A 23,207-nucleotide genomic window follows, 5' to 3' on the forward strand; every position below is an offset into this window, starting at 1 on the left:
TTTCCCTTCCTCCTCTCTTCCTCCTCCTATTCTTCCTTTCCTCCTCCTCTCTTCCTCCTCCTATTCTTCCTTTCCTCCTCCTCTCTTCCTCCTCCTATTCTTCCTTTCCTCCTCTCTTCCTCATCCTTTTCTTCATTTTCCTTCTCCTCTTCTCCCTCCTCCTATTCTTCCTATTCCTCCACCTCTTTTTTCCTCTTCCTCCTCCTCTTTTTCCTCTTCCTCCTCCTCTTCCTCCTCCTCTTTTTCCTCTTCCTCCTCCTCTTCTTTCTCATCCTCCTCCTCTTCTTTCTCATCCTCCTTCTCTTCATCTCCTCTCCATCTTCCGTATCATTATTGTAGGAGTTACAGCGTATAGACCCAACCTACCATATCTACTGATCCATCCGTATCAGTGGTCTCCAAACTGTGGACCTTCAGATGTTGCAAAATTACAATTCCCTGCATGCTGGGAGTTGTAGTTTTGCAACAGCTGGAGGTCCACAGTTTGGAAACCACTGATCTACAGGATGCATTGAAAGCTATGGCAAACCGTTCTTATTGCTGGTGCCACCAATTCTCCAGGTCATAAGAGACTAAGAGTGAAATCCCCTTTGTTTCCCATGGATATAGCAGGGGGGAGTTGGTCATTTTGCACAGCTCAGTGCGATCACCCAGAATGAGGTCAAAGTACAATGTGTTATCTGTGGTTTTGCATAGGACTGCGGGTTATCATACCTTAAATTACTTTATATGATGATTAGACCCGGGCAGTATAGCTCCAAAAATAAATGAAAGGGCACGTCCAGCAGGGCTGAGTTTGTCATTTGAGAATTTGCACCAAAGAATAGATGTACATGTGCAGCAGAGTTTGGTTTGTAGTTAGAGAGTTTGCTCCAAAGAATTAAAGGGCACGTGTAGTAGATGAAAAGGGTTAAGTGATAAATCCAGCTCTGCTACATCTGGGATAATGGGGTCATCCGGTCCTCTTCCTGGTCCTCTGAAATTAATTCCCCCCGTGGTGGTGGAGCTGACTGCAGTGATCAGACGCTCTGTGCCAGGCAGGTGCCCCCAGGATGAGGGTGCGGAGGCCCCAATAATGAGGCTGTGATGGCAACAATTAGAGATATTTCTCTACGGATCAGGGAAAGAAGAGGCTGAGACTGCGCCGTGTAATGATCCTGATGAAGCAGAGTTGAGGCCGCGCACCAGATCAGATTCCCTCATATTTGGTGGATAAATTAGAACAGCAAGAAGGGGCTTCTTTCTATCTATCTATCTATCTATCTATCTATCTCTCTCTCTCATATCTATCTATCTCATATCTATCTATCTATCTCATATCTATCTATCTCATATCTATCTATCTCATATCTATCTATCTATCTCATATCTATCTATCTCATATCTATCTATCTATCTATCTATCTATCTATCTGTCTATCTCATATCTATCTCTCTCTCTCTCTCATATCTATCTATCTCATATCTATCTATCTATCTATCTATCTGTCTCTCATATCTATCTATCTCATATCTATCTATCTATCTCATATCTATATCATATCTATCACATATCTATCTATCTATCTATCTCATATCTATCTATCTCATATCTATCTATCTATCTCATATCTATCTATCTCATATCTATCTATCACATATCTATCTATCACATATCTATCTATCTATCTCATATCTATCTATCTATCTATCACATATCCATCTATCACATATCTATCTATCTATCTATCTATCTCATATCTATCTATCTCATACCTATCTCATATCTATCTATCTATCTATCTATCTCATATCTATCTCATATCTATCTCATATCTATCTCTCTATCTATCTATCTATCTATCTATCTATCTCATATCTATCTCTCTATCTATCTATCTCATATCTATCTATTTATCTCATATCTATCTATCTCATATCTATCTATCTATCTCTTATCTATCTCATATCTATCTATCTCATATCTATCTATCTATCTCATATCTATCTCATATCTATCTCTCTATCTATCTATCTATCTCATATCTATCTATCTATCTATCTATCTATCTATCTCTTATCTATCTCATATCTATCTCATCCGGGATGAAATACAATTGTGTAAACCAGTTTTTCACACCCTTCTTTGGTCCGGTTATGCTGGTTGGGAAACACTGGTGTAAGTTGTCCCTCAAATATATAAACTGCTTGTCTAATACTGTAAGTAAATGAAGAAGTGACGTATTTGGCTCTGTTCACACCTGCATTGTCGTTTCCACCTATATACCAGATGTGAGGGACACACCTCATAATGTGGCTTCTCAGTTGTTGCAAAAATACAACTCCCATCATCCTGCGGCTGTCGGAGCATGATCTGGATATTAGTTTTGCCAAAGGTTGGAGAAAAGGAGCTAAACTCTCCATACCTCACCTGGCACCGCCGGGGGCCGGAGAACAGAGAGCTAATATCTAATATCCATATATATACACCGCCATCCTCCATATACACCGCCATCCTCCATATACACCGCCATCCTCCATATACACCGCCATCCTCCATATACACCGCCATCCTCCATATACACCGCCATCCTCCATATACACCGCCGTCCTCCATATACACCGCCATCCTCCATATACACCGCCATCCTCCATATACACCGCCATCCTCCATATATACACCGCCATCCTCCATATACACCGCCATCCTCCATATACACCGCCATCCTCCATATACACCGCCATCCTCCATATATACACCGCCATCCTCCATATACACCGCCATCCTCCATATACACCGCCATCCTCCATATATACACCTCCATCCTCCATATACACCGCCATCCTCCATATATACACCGCCATCCTCCATATACACCGCCATCCTCCATATACACCGCCATCCTCCATATACACCGCCATCCTCTGTATACACCGCCATCCTCCGTATACACCGCCATCCTCTGTATACACCGCCATCCTCTGTATACACCGCCATCCATACAGTCAGAGTTCTCCTGCATACATTGTATCTGTGAGACCTCTCCCCATCTGTACGAATCCCAGGAAAGTCATTTAAGTTTACGGATGAGTCAGGGTCACAGTCAGCGCTGAGCGCCGTCATCTGCTCCGGGCAATTTACAGCTTTTGGTTACTTTACTGTGACAAATGGAGATTTTCCTTCTTCCTGACGAAGAGCGGATTCATTTAATGACCAAAAAATCAATTACATCCCTAATACGGAGAGAATCCTCTAAAGTGTGATCCCTGGGAGGAAGAGGAGGATGATGGGATTACACAGGAGAGCTGGATACAATGTATCTGACCAGAGTGTAAGAGATATATCAGAGAACAGAGAGGACGGTATTATAGTAGTGTCAGGATCCGGGCTGGTAGCAGGTAGCGGAGGCTGGTGGTGGATCCGCTGTGCCAGAGAGGTGATGACGTGGGCCGTACCAGGTGAATGGAGTCTAAGGAGTTACTGGTTTTCACCAGAGCCCGCCGCAAAGCGGGATGGACTTGCTGCGGCAGGTAACCCCCAGGTTGTTCCTCCCAGTAGCGACTCAACCTCTCTGGCTGCTGAGATAAGGCGCGGTACAAGAGGATGAGGCAAAGGCGTAGTCGGACGAAGCAAATGGTCAGGGCAGGCAGCAACGGTTTACAGGCGGTAGTCAGTAGCAACGGGTCGGCAACAGGCAGTGAACACAGGAACAAAGAACGCTTTCTCTCAGACACAAGGCAACAAAAATCCGTCAGGAGGCTGTGGGAGGAGATGGTATTTATAGGCAGTGCACAGGTGAGTCCTAATTAAGTCCAAGCAGCACTGCCTCTCACAAACCTTAACCCTTAATCAACCACATTGGACCAGCACCAATCACCGGTGCACTGGCCCTTTAGATCTAAGAGTCCCGGGCCCAAGAGAGCGGGGGCGCACACGCTGAGACGCCGGAGCGCTGCCTGGGGACACACGCCGTACGCGCTCCGGTCCAGGAGCGGGGACCGGAGCGCTCGGCGTTACAGTACCCCCCCAGTCTCCCCCTCTTCTTGGTACCTTGGAACCTGAGGATGAGGCTGCGGTCCAAGATGTTCTCCTCCAGCTCCCAAGATCTCTCCTCAGGACCACAGCCCTCCCAGTCGACCAAAAAAAAACCTTCTCCCCCTGACCACTTTGGTCGCAAAAATCTCCTTGACGGAGAAAATGTCAGAGGTGCCAGATACTGGGGTAGGGATGACATCCTTGGGGGAGAAGCGATTAAAGACCGCCGGCTTGAGAAGGGAGACATGAAAGCTGTTTGGTATCCTCAGGGAGGAGGGAAGATGGAGCTGGTAACAAACCGGATTAATCCTCTTCTTGATCTTGAAAGGTCCCAAAAAGCGAGGTCCCAATTTATAGCTAGGGATTCTGAAGCGAATATACTTAGAGGAGAGCCACACTTTGTCCCTGGGGGCGAAAACTGGTGGAGCCCGACGTCTCTTATCCGCCTGGGTCTTCATGCGGGAGGAGGCCTGTAGAAGAGAAAGATGTGACTCGCGCCAGATGGTGGCAAAGTCCTGGACAAGCTCATCTACCGCAGGCACTCTGGAAGAGGAAGACAAAGGCAAGGGTGGCAAGGGGTGACGCCCGTAGACCACATAGAATTGAGATTATTGGAAGCAGATGATTCCTTATGATTATAGGAGAATTCTGCCGGCGGAAGAAGGACGACCCAGTCGTCAAGATGAGAGGAGACAAAGTGACGGAGATAGTCTCCCAGGATTTGGTTCACACGTTCCACTTGTCCGTTGGATTGAGGGTGGTATGACGAAGAGAAGTCCAATTTGATTCTTAGTTGTCCGCAGAGGGCTCTCCAGAATTTGGAAACGAATTGTACCCCTCTATCGGACACAATATGAGAAGGGAGGCCATGCAAGTGGAAGATATGGTGCAAGAATTGCTTAGCCAACAGGGGTGCACAAAGAAGAGACTGTAATGGAACAAAATGCGCAATTTTAGAGAAGCGGTCCACAACCACCCAGATTACGGTCTTGCCGTGGGATGGAGGCAGGTCAGTAATAAAATCCATGGCGATATGGGACCACGGAGACTCTGGAACTGGGAGAGGTTGAAGCAACCCTGCAGGCTTTTGGTGTTGGGTCTTGTCTCGAGCACAGACTGAGCAAGCCTGGATGAAGTCAGCCACATCTTTCTCCAAGGAAGGCCACCAGTATCTTCTGGAGATCAGCTGAGAAGTTTTAAGGACTCCTGGATGGCCAGCAACCAAGGAAGAATGTCCCCATTTAAGCACTTTCAAAAGGAGACGGGGGGAGACATAAGTCTTCCCGGGAGGAAGACTACGCAGATCCGCAGGAGCCATGGTAACCAGGCGTTCTGGTGGAATGATGTGTTGTGGAGTGACTTCAACCCCAGCGGCATCAGAGGAACGGGAAAGAGCATCTGCACGGACGTTCTTGCTTGCAGGTCTGAAATGAATCAAGTAGTTAAAACGGGCAAAGAATAATGACCAACGGGCTTGGCGTGGATTGAGTCTCTGTGCAGTTTGGAGGTAAGAAAGATTCTTGTGGTCGGTGTAAATGATCACCGGGTGAGCAGACCCTTCTAGAAGATGCATCCACTCCTCTAGAGCCAGTTTTATGGCCATAAGTTCCCTGTCGCCGATGGAATAATTTCTCTCCGACGGGGAGAAAGTCTAGGAAAAGAAGCCACAGGAAACAAATTTACCCTTCAGGGTCTTTTGAGTGAGCACTGCTCCAGCACCCACAGAGGATGCGTCTACCTCCAGGAAGAAGGGCTTAGATGGATCGGGCCTGGTAAGGAGCGGAGCGGAGGCAAAGGCTGACTTGAGAGAGCGAAAGGACTCTTCGGCCTGAGGAGGCCAGGACTTAGGATTAGCCCCCTTTTTAGTCAAAGCCACGATGGGTGCCACAAGAGTCGAGTAGTGAGGGATAAATTGTCTATAGTAATTGGCGAAACCCAAGAATCTCTGTATGGCCCGTAGACCGGTAGGACGAGGCCAGTCCAGAACTGCTGAGAGTTTAGCAGGATCCATTTGAAGACCTTTAGCGGAAATGATGTACCCAAGGAAGGGCAGACTGGTTTGATCAACTACACACTTCTCAAATTTGGCATAAAGACAATTTTCCCTCAGACAAGAAAGCACTTGGCAGACATGCGCATGGTGTTGTTCCAGATTGGTGGAGAATATAAGGATATCATCCAAATAAACCACTACACACGTGTAGAGCAGGTCTCTGAAAATGTCATTGACGAACTCCTGAAAGACGGCAGGTGCATTGCAGAGTCCGAAGGGCATTACTAGGTACTCAAAATGCCCGTCACGGGTATTGAAGGCAGTCTTCCACTCGTCACCATCTCGAATCCGGATAAGATTATAGTCCTCTCTCAAATCCAGTTTAGTGAAAAACTTGGCCCCACGTAGGCGATCGAAGAGTTCTGAAATCAGGGGAAGAGGGTAACGGTGATGGTGATGCTGTTGAGGGTAACGGTGATGGTGATGCTGTTGAGTCCACGATAGTCGATGCACGGAGGCAGAGTACCATCTTTTTTAGAAACAAAGAAGAAATCTGCACCGGCAGGTGATGAAGACTTCCTGATGAACCCTCTCTGCAAATTCTCCTGTATGTATTCGGACATGGCGCGAGTCTCTGGAGGAGAAAGAGGGTAGATCCTTCCCCTAGGTGGTGTGGTACCAGGCAGCAAGTCAATTGGGCAATCATACGGCCTGTGTGGAGGCCAGACCTCGGCTTGTTTCTTACAAAATACGTCCGCAAAGTCGACATATGGTTCAGGTAGACCTGGAGGAGGAGAAACAACTTGAGCAGACTTGGCAAGGACCGGCTTGAGGCATCTGCCGAAACAAAATAAATACACAGCGAAACAGCGTATATAGATCAATGTATCAAAACCTTTATTGAACATGAATAAAACAGACATTTAAAATCGCATAAAAATTGCACACATAATATATATAGCCCTTGTAATGGGCCTACCCGACCAGGGACAACCAGAGGGAAAGAGAAAAGGAGGTCAAGATAGTGTGCAGCAGCAAGTTCTGGCCATAAATTAAGCCAATGTATTGTAAACATTAGACACTAAGGTGCGATAAACAGTAAGCACCTTTGATAGATTGCCCTCTATTGTAAAAAAAGTGCCAATAGGGGCAAAGGCCGCTGCCTAACACTAACAATAAGAGTAAATAATATAACTTGCCTAGTGGAGACAGTAGTTGGACCTCCTGCACCCGACGTTTCGTCACCAAACTTCTTCCGGGGTGTAGTCGCTAAGGGTCCGACTCTCTCTTTATACATCTAGTGGGCCAATTACATTGGCCATGTTTTGATTGACACTGTTAGAACCCAACTAGCGCACCGATATTGTCTACCTACGTCATAGACCAAAACTTAAGTAAGCCACAGTATAATTGGATAGTTAAGTAATTACCTTGCTGCTGCGTACTCCCGTACTCCCATGTTGATAGCGGAAGTGAGGCGCGTCACGTGGGGCTGCAAGGACGGCCTTCCAAGTGTCACGTGATGCCTCTCACGTCAGAATGCAAATCCATAAACTATCGCGAGAAGACCTTGTACGAGACACGGGGGACCGAGGGGAGTAGGAACCTCCATGTCTCGCGAGAGTTTGACTTAGAAACGGCACATTCACTAACAGGCGATAATACGCCGTAGAGAATGGTGTCATATAGTGATGGAAGTTGCTCAATAGTATCGGAGGAAAGGAGGCAGCAGCAGCATAACAGACTTTACAATAATGCAGAAGGTAAATACATTGAACATATAAAGTATAATACACAGGAATTTACATAAATTAAACAATTGTCAATTTGGACCAAAGATAGGTCCATGCAAAATCATCCATAAAATGTGGTTAATATTGTATATGATACGGCCGGTGGGCTTTTTCCAAAAATTGTAGTGAAATCCCAAAATATAAAACATAAATCACAAAGACAAAGTGCAGTGAAGTGATAAGGTGACACAAGTGCGACTGTGAATAAGGATGTATAGTGGTACCTATACATCATGTGTACAATTAAATATTTTATTTATAACATAGTATCAACCCCTGAAATTATTTTATATATATTTTTTATATAACTACATACATATATATATACATATATACATACATATACATACATATATACACATATATATAGATATATATATACATACATATATACATACACATACATACACACACACATATACATACACATACACACATATATACATGTATGAGAATGTGGAAAAGGAGAGATGGAGGGTAGTCCTAGAAGTAGTTCAGAGGTGCAGTGGGGAAGTACGAAGAACTCCAACTTCTCAGAATGAAGAAGCCCAATATCCATCTGGAGGGTCTCAGTACGGAATTGCACGGTACCATCAAGTCTCTCTCCGTTGACAGTGGAGCTACAGAACGACTTGTGAAGACGAACTACTGGGATGCTGTACTTGTGAATAAGTGAAGCGTCAATGAAGTTGCCGGCAGAGCCGGAATCCAGAAAGGCAACGGCAGTGAAAGATGTCTTGGCAGGAGCGGAGATCCGCACTGATACGGTGAGGCGTGGAGAGGTAATGTTCACACCTAGTAACGCCTCTCGCACGTTTACTAGGTGCGCGCATTTCCCTGGCGCGGATGACGAAGAGGACAGTCCTTTAGGAAATGCTCCGTACTAGTGCAGTACAGACAGAGATTCTCGTTTCTCCGGCGAGTCCTCTCTTGTGGGGTCAGGCGAGACCGGTCCACCTGCATGGCTTCCTCGGCGGGATGCCCAGTAGACAGCTGCGGTGGACGCTGGAAGACAGGAGCCAAACGAGGATTGTGCTTGGAGCAAGCACTTCCTTCTTCTTGTAGCAGTTCCTCACGTCTCTCGGCGAAACACATATCAATCCTGGTGGCCAAGTGGATAAGATCACTCAGGGTAGAAGGCATTTCCCATGCGGCAAGAACATCTTTTATGTCACTGGACAGACCTTTCTTGAACATGGCACAGAGCGCTTCATTATTCCAGGACAATTCCGAGGCCAGAGTGCGAAAACGGATGGCGTATTCGCCCACAGAGGAATTTCCCTGATTAAGGGTCAACAAGGCAGTCTCTGCTGAGGCTACCCGGGCAGGTTCCTCAAAAACACTCCGGAATTCTTGGCAGAAGGACTGGACAGTAGTAGTGGCTGGATCGTTGCGGCCCCAAAGCGGTGTGGCCCAAGCCAGGGCCTTCCCGGTAAGCAGACTGACTATAAATGCCACCTTGGCATGTTCAGTAGGAAACTGGTCGGCCATCATCTCCAAGTGAAGAGAACACTGTGACAGGAACCCACGGCACTGCTTGGAGTCTCCATCAAATTTGTCCGGCATGAACAGGCGGTATCTGGAGCTGGAAACGGCAGCAGGCTGAATGGGTGGCATAGGAGCAGGCGGTGGAGATGGTTGCTGCTGAGCTGTCAGAAGTTGCTGCATCATGGCGGACATCTGGTTCAGCAGTTGACCTTGCTGTGCGATCTGCTGAGATTGCTGGGCCACAATGGTGGTAAGGTCAGCGACACTTGGCAAAGGCACCTCAGCTGGATCCATGGCCGGATCTTACTGTCAGGATCCGGGCTGGTAGCAGGTAGCGGAGGCTGGTGGTGGATCCGCTGTGCCAGAGAGGTGATGACGTGGGCCGTACCAGGGGAACGGAGTCTAAGGAGTTACTGGTTTTCACCAGAGCCCGCCGCAAAGCGGGATGGACTTGCTGCGGCAGGTAACCCCCAGGTTGTTCCTCCCAGTAGCGACTCAACCTCTCTGGCTGCTGAGATAAGGCAAGGTACAAGAGGATGAGGCAAAGGTGTAGTCGGACGAAGCAAATGGTCAGGGCAGGCAGCAACGGTTCACAGGCGGTAGTCAGAAGCAACGGGTCGGCAACAGGCAGGGAACACAGGAACAAAGAACGCTTTCTCTGTATTTATAGGCAGTGAACAGGTGAGTCCTAATTAAGTCCAAGCAGCACTGCCTCTCACAAACCTTAACCCTTAATCAACCACATTGGACCAGGCACCAATCACCGGTGCACTGGCCCTTTAGATCTAAGAGTCCCGGGACCAAGAGAGCGGGGGCGCACACGCTGAGACGCCAGAGCGCTGCCTGGGGACACACGCCATACGCGATCCGGTCCAGGAGCGGGGACCGGAGCGCTGGGCGTTACAAGTAGTTATATTCTTGTATGTAGCAGCAGTATTATAGTAGTTATATTCTTGTATATAGGAGCAGTATTATAGTAGTTATATTCTTGTATATAGGAGGCAGTATTATAGTAGTTATATTCTTGTATATAGGAGCAGTATTATAGTAGTTATATTCTTGTATATAAGAGCAGTATTATAGTAGTTATATTCTTGTATATAGGGGCAGCATTATAGTAGTTATATTCTTGTATATAGGAGCAGTATTATAGTAGTTATATTCCTCTATATAGGAGGCAGTATTATAGTAGTTATATTCTTGTATATAGGAGCAGTATTATAGTGGTTATATTCTTGTATATAGGAACAGTATTATAGTAGTTATATTCTTGTACATAGGAACAGTATTATAGTAGTTATATTCTTGTATATAGGAGCAGTATTATAGTGGTTATATTCTTGTACATAGGAACAGTATTATAGTAGTTATATTCTTGTATATAGGAGCAGTATTATAGTGGTTATATTCTTGTATATAGGAACAGTATTATAATAGTTATATTCTTGTACATAGGAACAGTATTATAGTAGTTATATTCTTGTATATAGGAGCAGTATTATAGTAGTTATATTCTTGTATATAGGAGCAGTATTATAGTAGTTATATTCTTGTATATAGGAGGCAGTATTATAGTAGTTATATTCTTGTATATAGGAGCAGTATTATAGTAGTTATATTCTTGTATATAGGAGCAGTATTATAGTAGTTATATTCTTGTATATAGGAGCAGTATTATAGTAGTTATATTCTTGTATATAGGAGCAGTATTATAGTAGTTATATTCTTGTATATAGGAGCAGTATTATAGTAGTTATATTCTTGTATATAGGAGGCAGTATTATAGTAGTTATATTCTTGTATATAGGAGCAGTATTATAGCAGTTATATTCTTGTATATAGGAGCAGTATTATAGTAGTTATATTCTTGTATATAGGAGCAGTATTATAGTAGTTATATTCTTGTATATAGGAGCAGTATTATAGTAGTTATATTCTTGTATATAGGAGGCAGTATTATAGTAGTTATATTCTTGTATATAGGAAGCAGTATTATAGTAGTTATATTCTTGTATATAGGGGCAGCATTATAGTAGTTATATTCTTGTACATAGGAGCAGTATTATAGTAGTTATATTCTTGTATATAGGAGGCAGTATTATAGTAGTTATATTCTTGTATATAGGAGCAGTATTGTAGTAGTTATATTCTTGTATATAGGGGCAGTATTATAGTAGTTATATTCTTGTATATAGGAGCAGTATTATAGTAGTTATATTCCTGTATATAGGAACAGTATTATAGTAGTTATATTCTTGTATATAGGAGCAGTATTATAGTAGTTATATTCTTGTATATAGGAGCAGTATTATAGTGGTTATATTCTTGTACACAGGGGACAATACGGTGTGTGTTTTTCTGCTATAACCATTGATGCCTGTTAGTAGTCGCTCCTTCCTTCCCGTATATAATTTTTTCATACCACTTTATGTTATACATCTTTATCTGATAATCCAGCACTCTTTGAGTTCTTATCTTTCCACGGCTGAAAATTGCAGACAGGGACATTAATATCCGATATTAGCGCATCAACCAGACTAAGTGCATCTTCAGACCAACTATTTGGCGCCATCATCGCCGCAGGTACACGCGCTCAGCAATATGGAGACTTGGGTCATTCCCCCCCCCCTAAGACCCCCCACCCCTTAAGTGATGAGGAACAGGAGTGTGTTCATAGCGTTTGCCTTTGTGTAATAGAAATCTGCGATGAGCTGACTTGCTGAGACTTGTAGTACCCCAATTCCGGCTGATAATCCAATGGTCTGCTGGTTCTAGCCATTGATTCCTAATATTTATGAGACAGAAGCTTGGTCATGTGCTCGATGGCGCTTCGCCCTATGTAGGTCACCACCTCATTTTGGTAAGTGATTGTTGATCCTGATAAATCAGATAGCGGAAGTCGTCTGTTTATTGCTCTTTAATATGTAACTTTTATCTTCGGTCGCCTTCGCCGCAGTTAATCCAATGACAACCTCACGACTGACTATTAAAGGGGCAGTAACATCATTGTCAATGCTATTGAATGGTGTCCGGACTCAGGAGCTGACACTCAATAGGCAGGTACATGCTCTAGTGCGGGGGGTACTAATATATAAATCAATGGGAACAGCCCCATCATTGTACAGTACGGGCCCTCAATGGAGTCAGTGCACGGCACAGGTGCATTAACCCCTTAAGGACCGGGGGTTTTTCCGTTTTTGCATTTTCGTTTTTTGCTCCTTGACTCTTTCAATTTTGCACCTAAAAATCCATATGATGGCTTATTTTTTGCGCCACCAATTCTAATTTGTAATGACGTCAGTCATTTTGCCCAAAAATCTACGGTGAAACGGAAAAAAAATCATTGTGCGACAAAATTGAAAAAAAAAAAACGCCGTTTTGTAAATTTTGGGGGCTTCCGTTTCTACGTAGTACATTTTTCGGTAAAAATGACACCTTATCTTTATTCTGTAGGTCCATACAATTAAAATGACCCCCTACTTATATAGGTTGGATTTTGTCGTACTTCTGGAAAAAATCATAACTACATGCAGGAAAATTAATACGTTTAAAATTGTCATCTTCTGACCCCTATAACTTTTTTATTTTTCCGTGTATGGGGCGGTATGAGGGCTCATTTTTTGCGCCGTCATCTGAAGTTTTTAACGGTACCATTTTTGTATTGATCGGACTTTTTTATCGCTTTTTATTAATTTTTAAATTGTATAAAAAGTGACCAAAAATGCACTATTTTGGACTTTGGAATTTTTTTGCGCGCACGTCATTGACCGAGCGGTTTAATTAATGATATATTTTTATAATTCGGACATTTCCGCACGCGGTGATACCATATATGTTTATTTTTATTTTTATTTACACTGTGTTTTTTTTATTTATTGGAGAAGGGGGGTGATTCAAACTTTTAATAGGAGAGGGGTTAAATGATATTCATTCACTATTTTTTTTCACTTTTTTTTTGCAGTGTTATAGGTCCCATAGGGACCTATAACACTGCACACACTGATCTTTTATACTGATCATTGTTATCCCATCGGGACCTATAACACTGCACACACTGATCTCTTATACTGATCATTGTTATCCCATAGGGACCTATAACACTGCACACACTGATCTCTTACACTGATCACTGTTATCCCATAGGGACCTATAACACTGCACACACTGATCTCTTACACTGATCACTGTTATCCCATAGGGACCTATAACACTGCACACACTGATCTCTTATACTGATCACTGTTATCCCATAGGGACCTATAACACTGCACACACTGATCTCTTACACTGATCACTGTTATCCCATAGGGACCTATAACACTGCACACACTGATCTCTTACACTGATCATTGTTATCCCATAGGGACCTATAACACTGCACACACTGATCTCTTATACTGATCACTGTTATCCCATAGGGACCTATAACACTGCACACACTGATCTCTTATACTGATCATTGTTATCCCATAGGGACCTATAACACTGCACACACTGATCACTTACACTGATCACTGTTATCCCATAGGGACCTATAACACTGCACACACTGATCTCTTACACTGATCACTGTTATCCCATAGGGACCTATAACACTGCACACACTGATCTCTTACACTGATCATTGTTATCCCATAGGGACCTATAACACTGCACACACTGATCTCTTATACTGATCACTGTTATCCCATAGGGACCTATAACACTGCACACACTGATCTCTTATACTGATCATTGTTATCCCATAGGGACCTATAACACTGCACACACTGATCACTTACACTGATCACTGTTATCCCATAGGGACCTATAACACTGCACACACTGATCTCTTACACTGATCACTGTTATCCCATAGGGACCTATAACACTGCACACACTGATCTTTTACACTGATCACTGTTATCCCATAGGGACCTATAACACTGCACACACTGATCTTCATCATTGATCACTGGTTTCTCATAGGAAACCAGTGATCGACGATTCTGCCGCATGACTGCTCATCCCTGGATCTCAGGCACTGAGCAGTCATTCGGCGATCGAACAGCGAGGAGGCAGGTAGGGACCCTCCGGCTGTCCTGTAAGCTGTTCGGGATGCCGCAATTAGCTGCGGCTATCCCGAACAGCCCGACTGAGCTAGCCGGCAACTGTCACTTTCGCTTTTAGCTGCGCGCTATTAGAGGCGGGTCCCGGCTTCACTATGACGCCGGGCCCGCCGTGATATGACGCGAGGTTACTGTGTAACCCCGCGTTATATCAGGAGAGCAGGACCAAGGGCGTACCGGTACATCCTTGGTCCTTAAGGGGTTAAAGGGGTATTCCGGTGGAAAACAATTTTTTTCAAATCCACTGGTGCCAGAAAGTTAAACAGATCTGTAAATGACTTCTATTTAAAAATCTTAATCCTTCCAGTACTTATCAGCTGCTGTATGCTTCAAAGGCAGTTCTTTTCTTTTTTGATTTTCTTTTCTGTCTAAACACATTGCTCTCTGCTGACACCTCTGTCCGTGTCAGGAACTGTCCAAAGCAGGAGCAAATCCCTATTGCAAGCTTATTTTTAACCCCTGAGACAGACAGACAGGTGTCAGCAGGGAGCACTGTGGTCAGACAGAAAAGAATTGCAAAAAGAAAAGAACTTCCTGTGGATCATACCGCAGCTGATAAGTACTGGAAGGATGATTTTTTTTTTTTTTTTTAAATAGAAGTAATTTATAAATCTGTTTAACTTTCTAGAGCCAGTTAATATGAATAAAATTGTTTTCCACTGGAGTACCCCTTTAATGTACATATATGGCGGAGTGATGGTGGCAACCAGAACGATGGAGCTAACAAAGATCTCAGGCCTAGAGTGTCTGAGAGCCTGTATGTCCCTGTACAAGAAAGAAAGGGACTAGTATACTGTTTCCTAATCAGGGTGCCTCCAGCTGTTGCAAAACTACAACACCCAGCATGTCCGGACAGCCTAGGTAGGTGCAAAGATGGGGACGTGGACGCCCGGATGTCTCTTATACTGTTGTGAGCGGACCAAGAGACCGACACCCGGATGGATTTCCAGTCGTGGTGGCGGAGGACCGGTATGTCAACTAGAATGGATTCCCCGTTCTAAGAGAGCGCTCCAGAGTTACATGACATCCCCACCCCCACAATGCGTTGGTATATTCAGCAAGTTGCACTATGCAGCAGCGGGAGGCTAAAAAGCAGGGATGCCAGGATCCAAGATGGCGAATATTGAAACAAGTGAGTGCACGCATGCCCGAACTCACACACATGCATTTGTTTACACTGAGGTCATTTCCGGCTCAGATCGGAGCCAGGACGGAAGCGAAGACCCTAGGATGTGGCGTCCTCGTGTGTTTGGGTTGTGAGAATCGTGCGCAATGGAACTCCTCCTACAAGGAAGGTACACTTATGTCACATGGACACTTATACTTATGATTATGTTTTTTTGCGCATCTATGGACACGGATATGTTTTTCTTCTTTTTGTGTTTGCACATGTTTTTCATTACTACCAGGTGCCCTATGTATAGCTATGTTGTGTATATCGCCCTATATAGTATGATCATCCTCACATTATACCGTGCTCCATGTATTTTGTAAACAATCACGTGATTTACTAGCTGTCACCTGTACACTATTTAAACTTCACATTGTATATCAGTCACTGCTTGACAATGCCTGTGTGAGACTGGCGAAACGTCGCTCCTATAGATGTCTGGTGGAAATAAAAGCCACTTGGATATTGGTGTGCCGCTGCTTTTTTGCATAACTACTTTGGACCTGGGACCGGGTTATCCAGTGTGCACCCCTTTTCGCCATATGTGTGCTGCCTAAAAATTTTTTTTAATATCTATCTATCTCATATCTATCTATCTCATATCTATCTATCTCATATCTATCTCATATCTATCTATCTATCTTATCTCTCTCATATCTATCTCATATCTATCTATCTCATATCTATCTATCTCATATCTATCTATCTATCTCATATCTATCTATCTCATATCTATGTCATACCTATCTATCTCATATCTATCTATCTCATATCTATGTCATACCTATCTATCTCATATCTATCTATCTCATATCTATCTATCTCATATCTATCTATCTCATATCTATCTCATATCTATCTATCTATCTATCTATCTATCTTATCTCTCTCATATCTATCTCATATCTATCTATCTCATATCTATCTATCTCATATCTATCTATCTATCTCATATCTATCTATCTCATATCTATGTCATACCTATCTATCTCATATCTATCTATCTCATATCTATCTCATATCTATCTATCTCATACTGTATCTATCTCATATCTATATATATCTCTCTCTCTCATATCTATCTCCTATCTATCTATCTCCTATCTATCTATCTCCTATCTATCTATCTATCTCATATCTATCTATCTATCTATCTATCTATCTATCTCATATCTATCTATCTATTTATCTATCTATCTCATATCTATCTATCTATCTCATATCTATCTATCTCATATCTATCACTCATCTTATCTTATCTGTGTTAAAGTGTATATATATCGAAGTGGACTCTATATATGTGAAAGGTAAAAAAGTGAAACAAATGTACATATAAACAAATATAATAAATAGTGTAAAAAATATAAAAATATTTTTTTATATAGAAAAAAATAAAAATGGGTGAAAAAGTTTCTGTTTATATATAAATCAATATAAAATAATGGATTAAAAAATATATGCAGCTATTAAAGTTAAAACGATGTGTACATGAATGACAAAATATCAAAGTGAATTGTGACCTTAGTGTAATTATAATAAATATAATAAATGTGTCAAAAGAAAAAAGAAAGTTATCTTGATACACTAAAAAAGATTTTTTGACAATATACAAATTCCGACCAAATTCATTTTATTGAAACTCATAGAACACATCAATATAATAGTATTGAACGGGCCAGGAAAGTATGTTGGATCTGTCACTTCGGTATCACAAATGCATTGAAATCTAAAAGGAAAAGAGAATAGTATCAGTATAGTCCATATATCAAAACATGATATGTACAGATCAAATACACAATTGATTGTAAAGTCCTGTGTACAAATCTCCAATTTTGGACTTAGATTTAGGCCTTATAAATAGAAGGGGTTATAACAATATCAACATTGAGTCCTTGTGGACGTAGGGTGTCTAGCTCGAAAATCCAGAATAGCTTTCTTTTTTTCAAGAGACTTATTCAGTCCCCACCACGTTTAGATACTGGAATGTGGTGTACCAGTGTGTATCGTAGATCGCCCTATGTATGACCCGCCTCAACAAAATGTTTTGACACCGATAAATCCATCTGAGCCTTCCGGATGTAATACCGGTGTTGGTTGAGGTGCATGCGGAAATCAAGGGTTGTTTCCCCTATATACAGAAGGCTGCAGGGGAAAATTAACACATAGACTACAAAACTGGAGATACATGTCAAATACCGTATTTTTCACCGTATGAGACGCACTTTTTCTTCCCCAAAACTGGGGGGAAAAAGTCGGTGCCTCTTATACGGCGAATACGCACCTATCGCGGCGGTCCCTGCGGCCATCAACGGCCGGGACCCGCGGCTAATACAGGACATCACTGATCGCTGTGATGCTTTGTATTAACCCTTCAGATGCGGCGATCAAAGCTGACCGCCGCGTCTGAAGGGAAAGTGACACTAACCCGGCTGTTCAGCGATTTCACCGCGCTGGTCCCGAACAGCCCGAATGAATAGCCGGATTAGTGCTTACAGGACACCAGGAAGGACCTTACCTGCCTCCTCAGTGTCTTCTCCGTTCAGGGATCCCCTGTATGGCCGGCGCTCTCCTTCCTCGTCATCACGTCGTCGCGTACGTGCGTCGGCGTGCGTAACGACGTGATGGCGGCGACGGAGAGGGAGGATACCCGGCCGGCAGCAGAGACGTTCCGGAGCGACGGGGACACGGGGACAGTGATGGAGCAACATCCAGGGCAGCGGTGACGGGTCCGGAGCGGCGGGGACACGTGAGTATTACCTCCTATGCAGTGGTCTTCAATCTGCGCACCTCCAGATGTTGCAAAACTACAACTCCCAGCATGCCCGGACAGTACCATCTCCAATAATGTCAAAATAAATTTAAATTTTTCCACCGAAAAATCTGGTGTGATGGCATTCCTCACAGCCGCCAAGCCAGCCTTATGTAGGATAGATGTGTACAATGATATAACGTCTAAAGAGGCGAGAATCTCATTGGGAAGGATCTTAATTGTCTCTATTTGTCTGATGAAATCTGAAGTGTCACAGATAAAAGATTTTGAACCCGTTGCGTATGGTCATAATACGCGGTCCAAAACAATTGACATGGAACTCAGAGATTTGGAATCTCAGAGATTTATGGATCTTTGGTAGAATGTATAAAAACGGAGTAGTAGGGTGTGTAATATACAAAAATTCAAACAGAGCTTTGTCAATTAGACCATCATGTAATGCACTAGTTAAGTTCTCACAATTTTTTTTGTCTATGTTACCTCTGGGGTCCGTATTTAACTTCTGATTGGTCGACACCTCAGAAAGTTGTTTATATACTTCACCCAGATACTTTGATCGGTCCATGACCACAACCTTTGTCGGCAGACTTGATGATGAGGTCTATCTATCTATCTCATATCTATCTCATATCTATCTATCTCATATCTATCTATCTCATATCTATCTATCTCATATCTATCTATCTCATATCTATCTATCTCATATCTATCTATCACATATCTATCTACATATCTCATATCTATCTCATATCTATCTATCTATCTATCTATCTATCTCATATCTATCTCATATCTATCTATCTCATATCTATCTATCTCATATCTATCTATCTATCTCATATCTATCTCATATCTATCTATCTCATATCTATCCCATATCTATCTCATATCTATCTATCTATCTCATATCTATCTGATTTCTATCCATCTCATATCTATCTCATATCTATCTATCTCATATCTATCTATCTCATATCTATCTATCTCATATCTATCTATCTATCTGATTTCTATCCATCTCATATCGATCTATCTCATTTCTATCTATCTCATATCTATCTATCTATCTATTTATCTGTCTATCTATCTCATATCTATCTATCTGAAATCTATCTATCTATCTCATATCTATCTATCTCATATCTATCCATCTCATATCTATCTATCCATCTCATATCTATCTATCTCATATCTATCTATCTATTTAATATCTATCTATCTATCTCATATCTATCTATCTATCTATCTCATATCTATCTATCTATCCATCTCATATCTATCTGTCTCATTTCTATCTATCTCATATCTATCTATCTATCTATTTATCTGTCTATCTATCTCATATCTATCTATCTGAAATCTATCTATCTATCTCATATCTATCTATCTATCCATCTCATATCTATCCATCTCATATCTATCTATCTCATATCTATCTATCCATCTCATATCTATCTCATATCTATCTATTTATCTATCTATCTCATATCTATCTATCTATCTATCTATCTATCTATCTATCTCATATCTATCTATCTATCTCCATCTTATATATCTTTCTCTTTCCTGACCTACAGAATGTAAAGGAGATGTTTTCTCTTAGACGCGGATCTGTCTATCTTACAGACTGAGTCCCTGAGTGTAAAATTTATCCATGAATTGTTGTTCTCACAATCCCCAGGTGCTGCTGTCATTCTGTGGGTCACAGGGCGAATGTTAGTGATATAGAGATTCTTCTGTATAGACTGAGCTCATGGTGAGAATGTATATGGGATGAGCTGAGGCCGAGACATAGAGGACAGTGAGGACATGAGCAGCCGAGAAGAGAAAAATAAGATGAGTAAAACAGGTGAATAAGTGCTACAAGGTCCAACAACAACCTAGGTTAAAGCGTGATCAAAATGTAATGTAATACTGCCCTCTAGGTACAAGAATATAACTACTATAATACTGCTCCTATATACAAGAATAGAACTACTATAATACTGCTCCTATATACAAGAATAGAACTACTATAATACTGCTCCTATATACAAGAATAGAACTACTATAATACTGCTCCTATATACAAGAATAGAACTACTATAATACTGCTCCTATATACAAGAATAGAACTACTATAATACTGCTCCTATATACAAGAATATAACTACTATAATACTGCTCCTATGTACAAGAATATATCTACTATAATACTGCCCTCTAGGTACAAGAATATAACTACTATAATACTGCTCCTTTATACATGAATATAACTACTATAATACTGTTCCTATATACAAGAATATAACTACTACAATACTGCTCCTATATATAAGAATATAACTACTATAATACTGCTCCTATATACAAGAATATAACTACTATAATACTGCCCTCTAGGTACAAGAATATAACTACTATAATACTGCTCCTATATACAAGAATATAACTACTATAATACTGCCTCCTATATACAAGAATATAACTACTATAATACTGCTCCTATATACAAGAATATAACTACTATAATACTGCTCCTATATACATGAATATAACTACTATAATACTGCTCCTATATACAAGAATATAACTACTATAATACTGTTCCTATGTACAAGAATATAACTACTATAATACTGCCTCCTATATACAAGAATATAACTACTATAATACTGCTCCTATATACAAGAATATAACTACTATAATACTGCTCCTATATACAAGAATATAACTACTATAATACTGCTCCTATATACAAGAATATAACTACTATAATACTGCTCCTATATACAAGAATATAACTACTATAATACTGCTCCTATATACAAGAATATAACTACTATAATACTGCTCCTATATACAAGAATATAACTACTATAATACTGCTCCTATATACCAGAATATAACTACTATAATACTGCTCCTATATACAAGAATATAACTACTATAATACTGCTCCTATATACAAGAATATAACTACTATAATACTGCTCCTATATACAAGAATATAACTACTATAATACTGCCTCCTATATACAAGAATATAACTACTATAATACTCCTCCTATATACCAGAATATAACTACTATAATACTGCTCCTATATACCAGAATATAACTACTATAATACTGCTCCTATATACAAGAATATAACTACTATAATACTGCTCCTATATACAAGAATATAACTACTATAATACTGCCTCCTATATACAAGAATATAACTACTATAATACTGCTTCTATATACAAGAATATAACTGCTATAATACTGCTCCTATATATAAGAATATAACTACTATAATACTGCTCCTATATACAAGAATATAACTACTATAATACTGCCTCCTATATACAAGACTATAACTACTATAATACTGTAAAAAGAAAAGATGTCCGGCGCTGGAGATGCACTTGAAACTTGCTTTATTGCTTGACAGGAGTCACAGTACAGGTAAGGAATGTCTAGACGTTCCTTACCTGTACTGTGACTCCTGTCAAGCAATAAAGTAAGTTTTAAGTGCATCTCCAGCGCCGGACATTTTTTCTTTTTGGATTTCCTTTGTGAAGCCGTCACGCCCCCTCCCATAGACTTGCATTGAGGGGGCGGGGCTTGGTGTCATGAGGGGCGGGGCTATGACATCACAAGCTCCCGGTGCCGACTCCAGTGTTCGGAACAGTTTGTTCCAAATGCTGAGCAGCGGAGTACCCCTTTAATCGATGATCTCAATATACCATTGTTCCGTGTTTATGTGATTTATTATTGACGGTCTAATCTTATATCATTTAAGTTTCTTGTGACCACAATGACAATTACTATCCTATATCATCTGTATGACGGACCCCCTTATTATATTCAGCAAACTACATGACTGCCAAACATCTTCTACCTAACAAACCGTTTGACATCTTCCTTCGAACAGACTATAAGGCTGTGACCGTGACCTTTGACTTTCACTTTCACTTTCACTTTTTGCCTTAAGCACTTCTATTGTTGATCTCATGTATGAGATGCATGTTTTATCTTTTTGGTTGTGTTAGGTCAATTTCTCCTCCACCCCTGATGAACCCATTGAAAAAATATGGGAGAAACGCGTTGGATTTTTGAGCATGAGAATTTAGATCTTATTGTATCTGAGTGGTATCTAATGTTCATCCTTTCCCCTATCCACACTTACTGGTTGTGAGGGTAAGGGTTAGAGTAGGCGGGGCTAATTGTTGGTTAGGTTACTCACCTGTACCCTATTCCTTCTTCCCTCCTTGACTTATTCTTGTACATTAAAGGAGTACTCCACTGGAAAACATTTTTGTTTTAAATCCACTGGTGCCATAAAGTTAAACAGATTTGTAAATTACTTCTATCTAAAAAATCCCAATCCTTCTAGTACTTATCAGCTGCTATGTGTTCCACAGGAAGTTCTTTTCTTTTTGAATTTCCTTTCTGTCTGTCCACAGTGCTCTCTGCTGACCCCTCTGTCCATTTTAGGGACTGTCCAGAGTGGAAGCAAATCCCCATAGCAAACCTATGCTGCTCTGGACAGTTCCTGACATGGACAGAGGTGTCAGCAGAGAGCACTGTGGTCAGACTGGAAAGAACTACACAACTTCATGTGGATGATACAGCAGCTGATAAGTACTGGAAGGATTAAGATTTTTAAATAGAAATAATTTACAAATCTGTTTAACTTTCTGGCAACAGTTGGTTGTTAAAAAGTGTTTTCCAGTGGAGTACCCCTTTAATGTATATCAGAGACATCTAGTGTACATTCCTCTTTCGAGTGTCATATTGATTTATGCCGAGGCGATTATTTTTATGCTTTTATTGTGCACATATTTTGTACCTGTATTTAATTGTATTTTTATATGAATATAGTAAAAGTTACATTTTA

At 41.4% G+C, this 23,207-nt stretch overlaps 1 protein-coding gene across 1 annotated transcript in view; it reads left to right on the forward strand.

The window, feature by feature from the left end:
• The first annotated feature begins 20,072 nt into the window (after positions 1 to 20,072).
• Positions 20,073 to 23,207, forward strand: part of CRHR2 (corticotropin releasing hormone receptor 2) — a 152,132-nt gene continuing 148,997 nt past the window's right edge. Inside the window, exon 1 of the mRNA XM_056518866.1 lies at positions 20,073 to 20,187. Coding sequence (XP_056374841.1) covers positions 20,148 to 20,187 — 40 coding nt within the window. The 5' untranslated portion in view covers positions 20,073 to 20,147. The remainder of the gene's footprint in view (positions 20,188 to 23,207) is intronic.

This window comes from Hyla sarda, chromosome 5, assembly GCF_029499605.1.
Source record: "Hyla sarda isolate aHylSar1 chromosome 5, aHylSar1.hap1, whole genome shotgun sequence".
NCBI lineage: Eukaryota > Metazoa > Chordata > Amphibia > Anura > Hylidae > Hyla > Hyla sarda.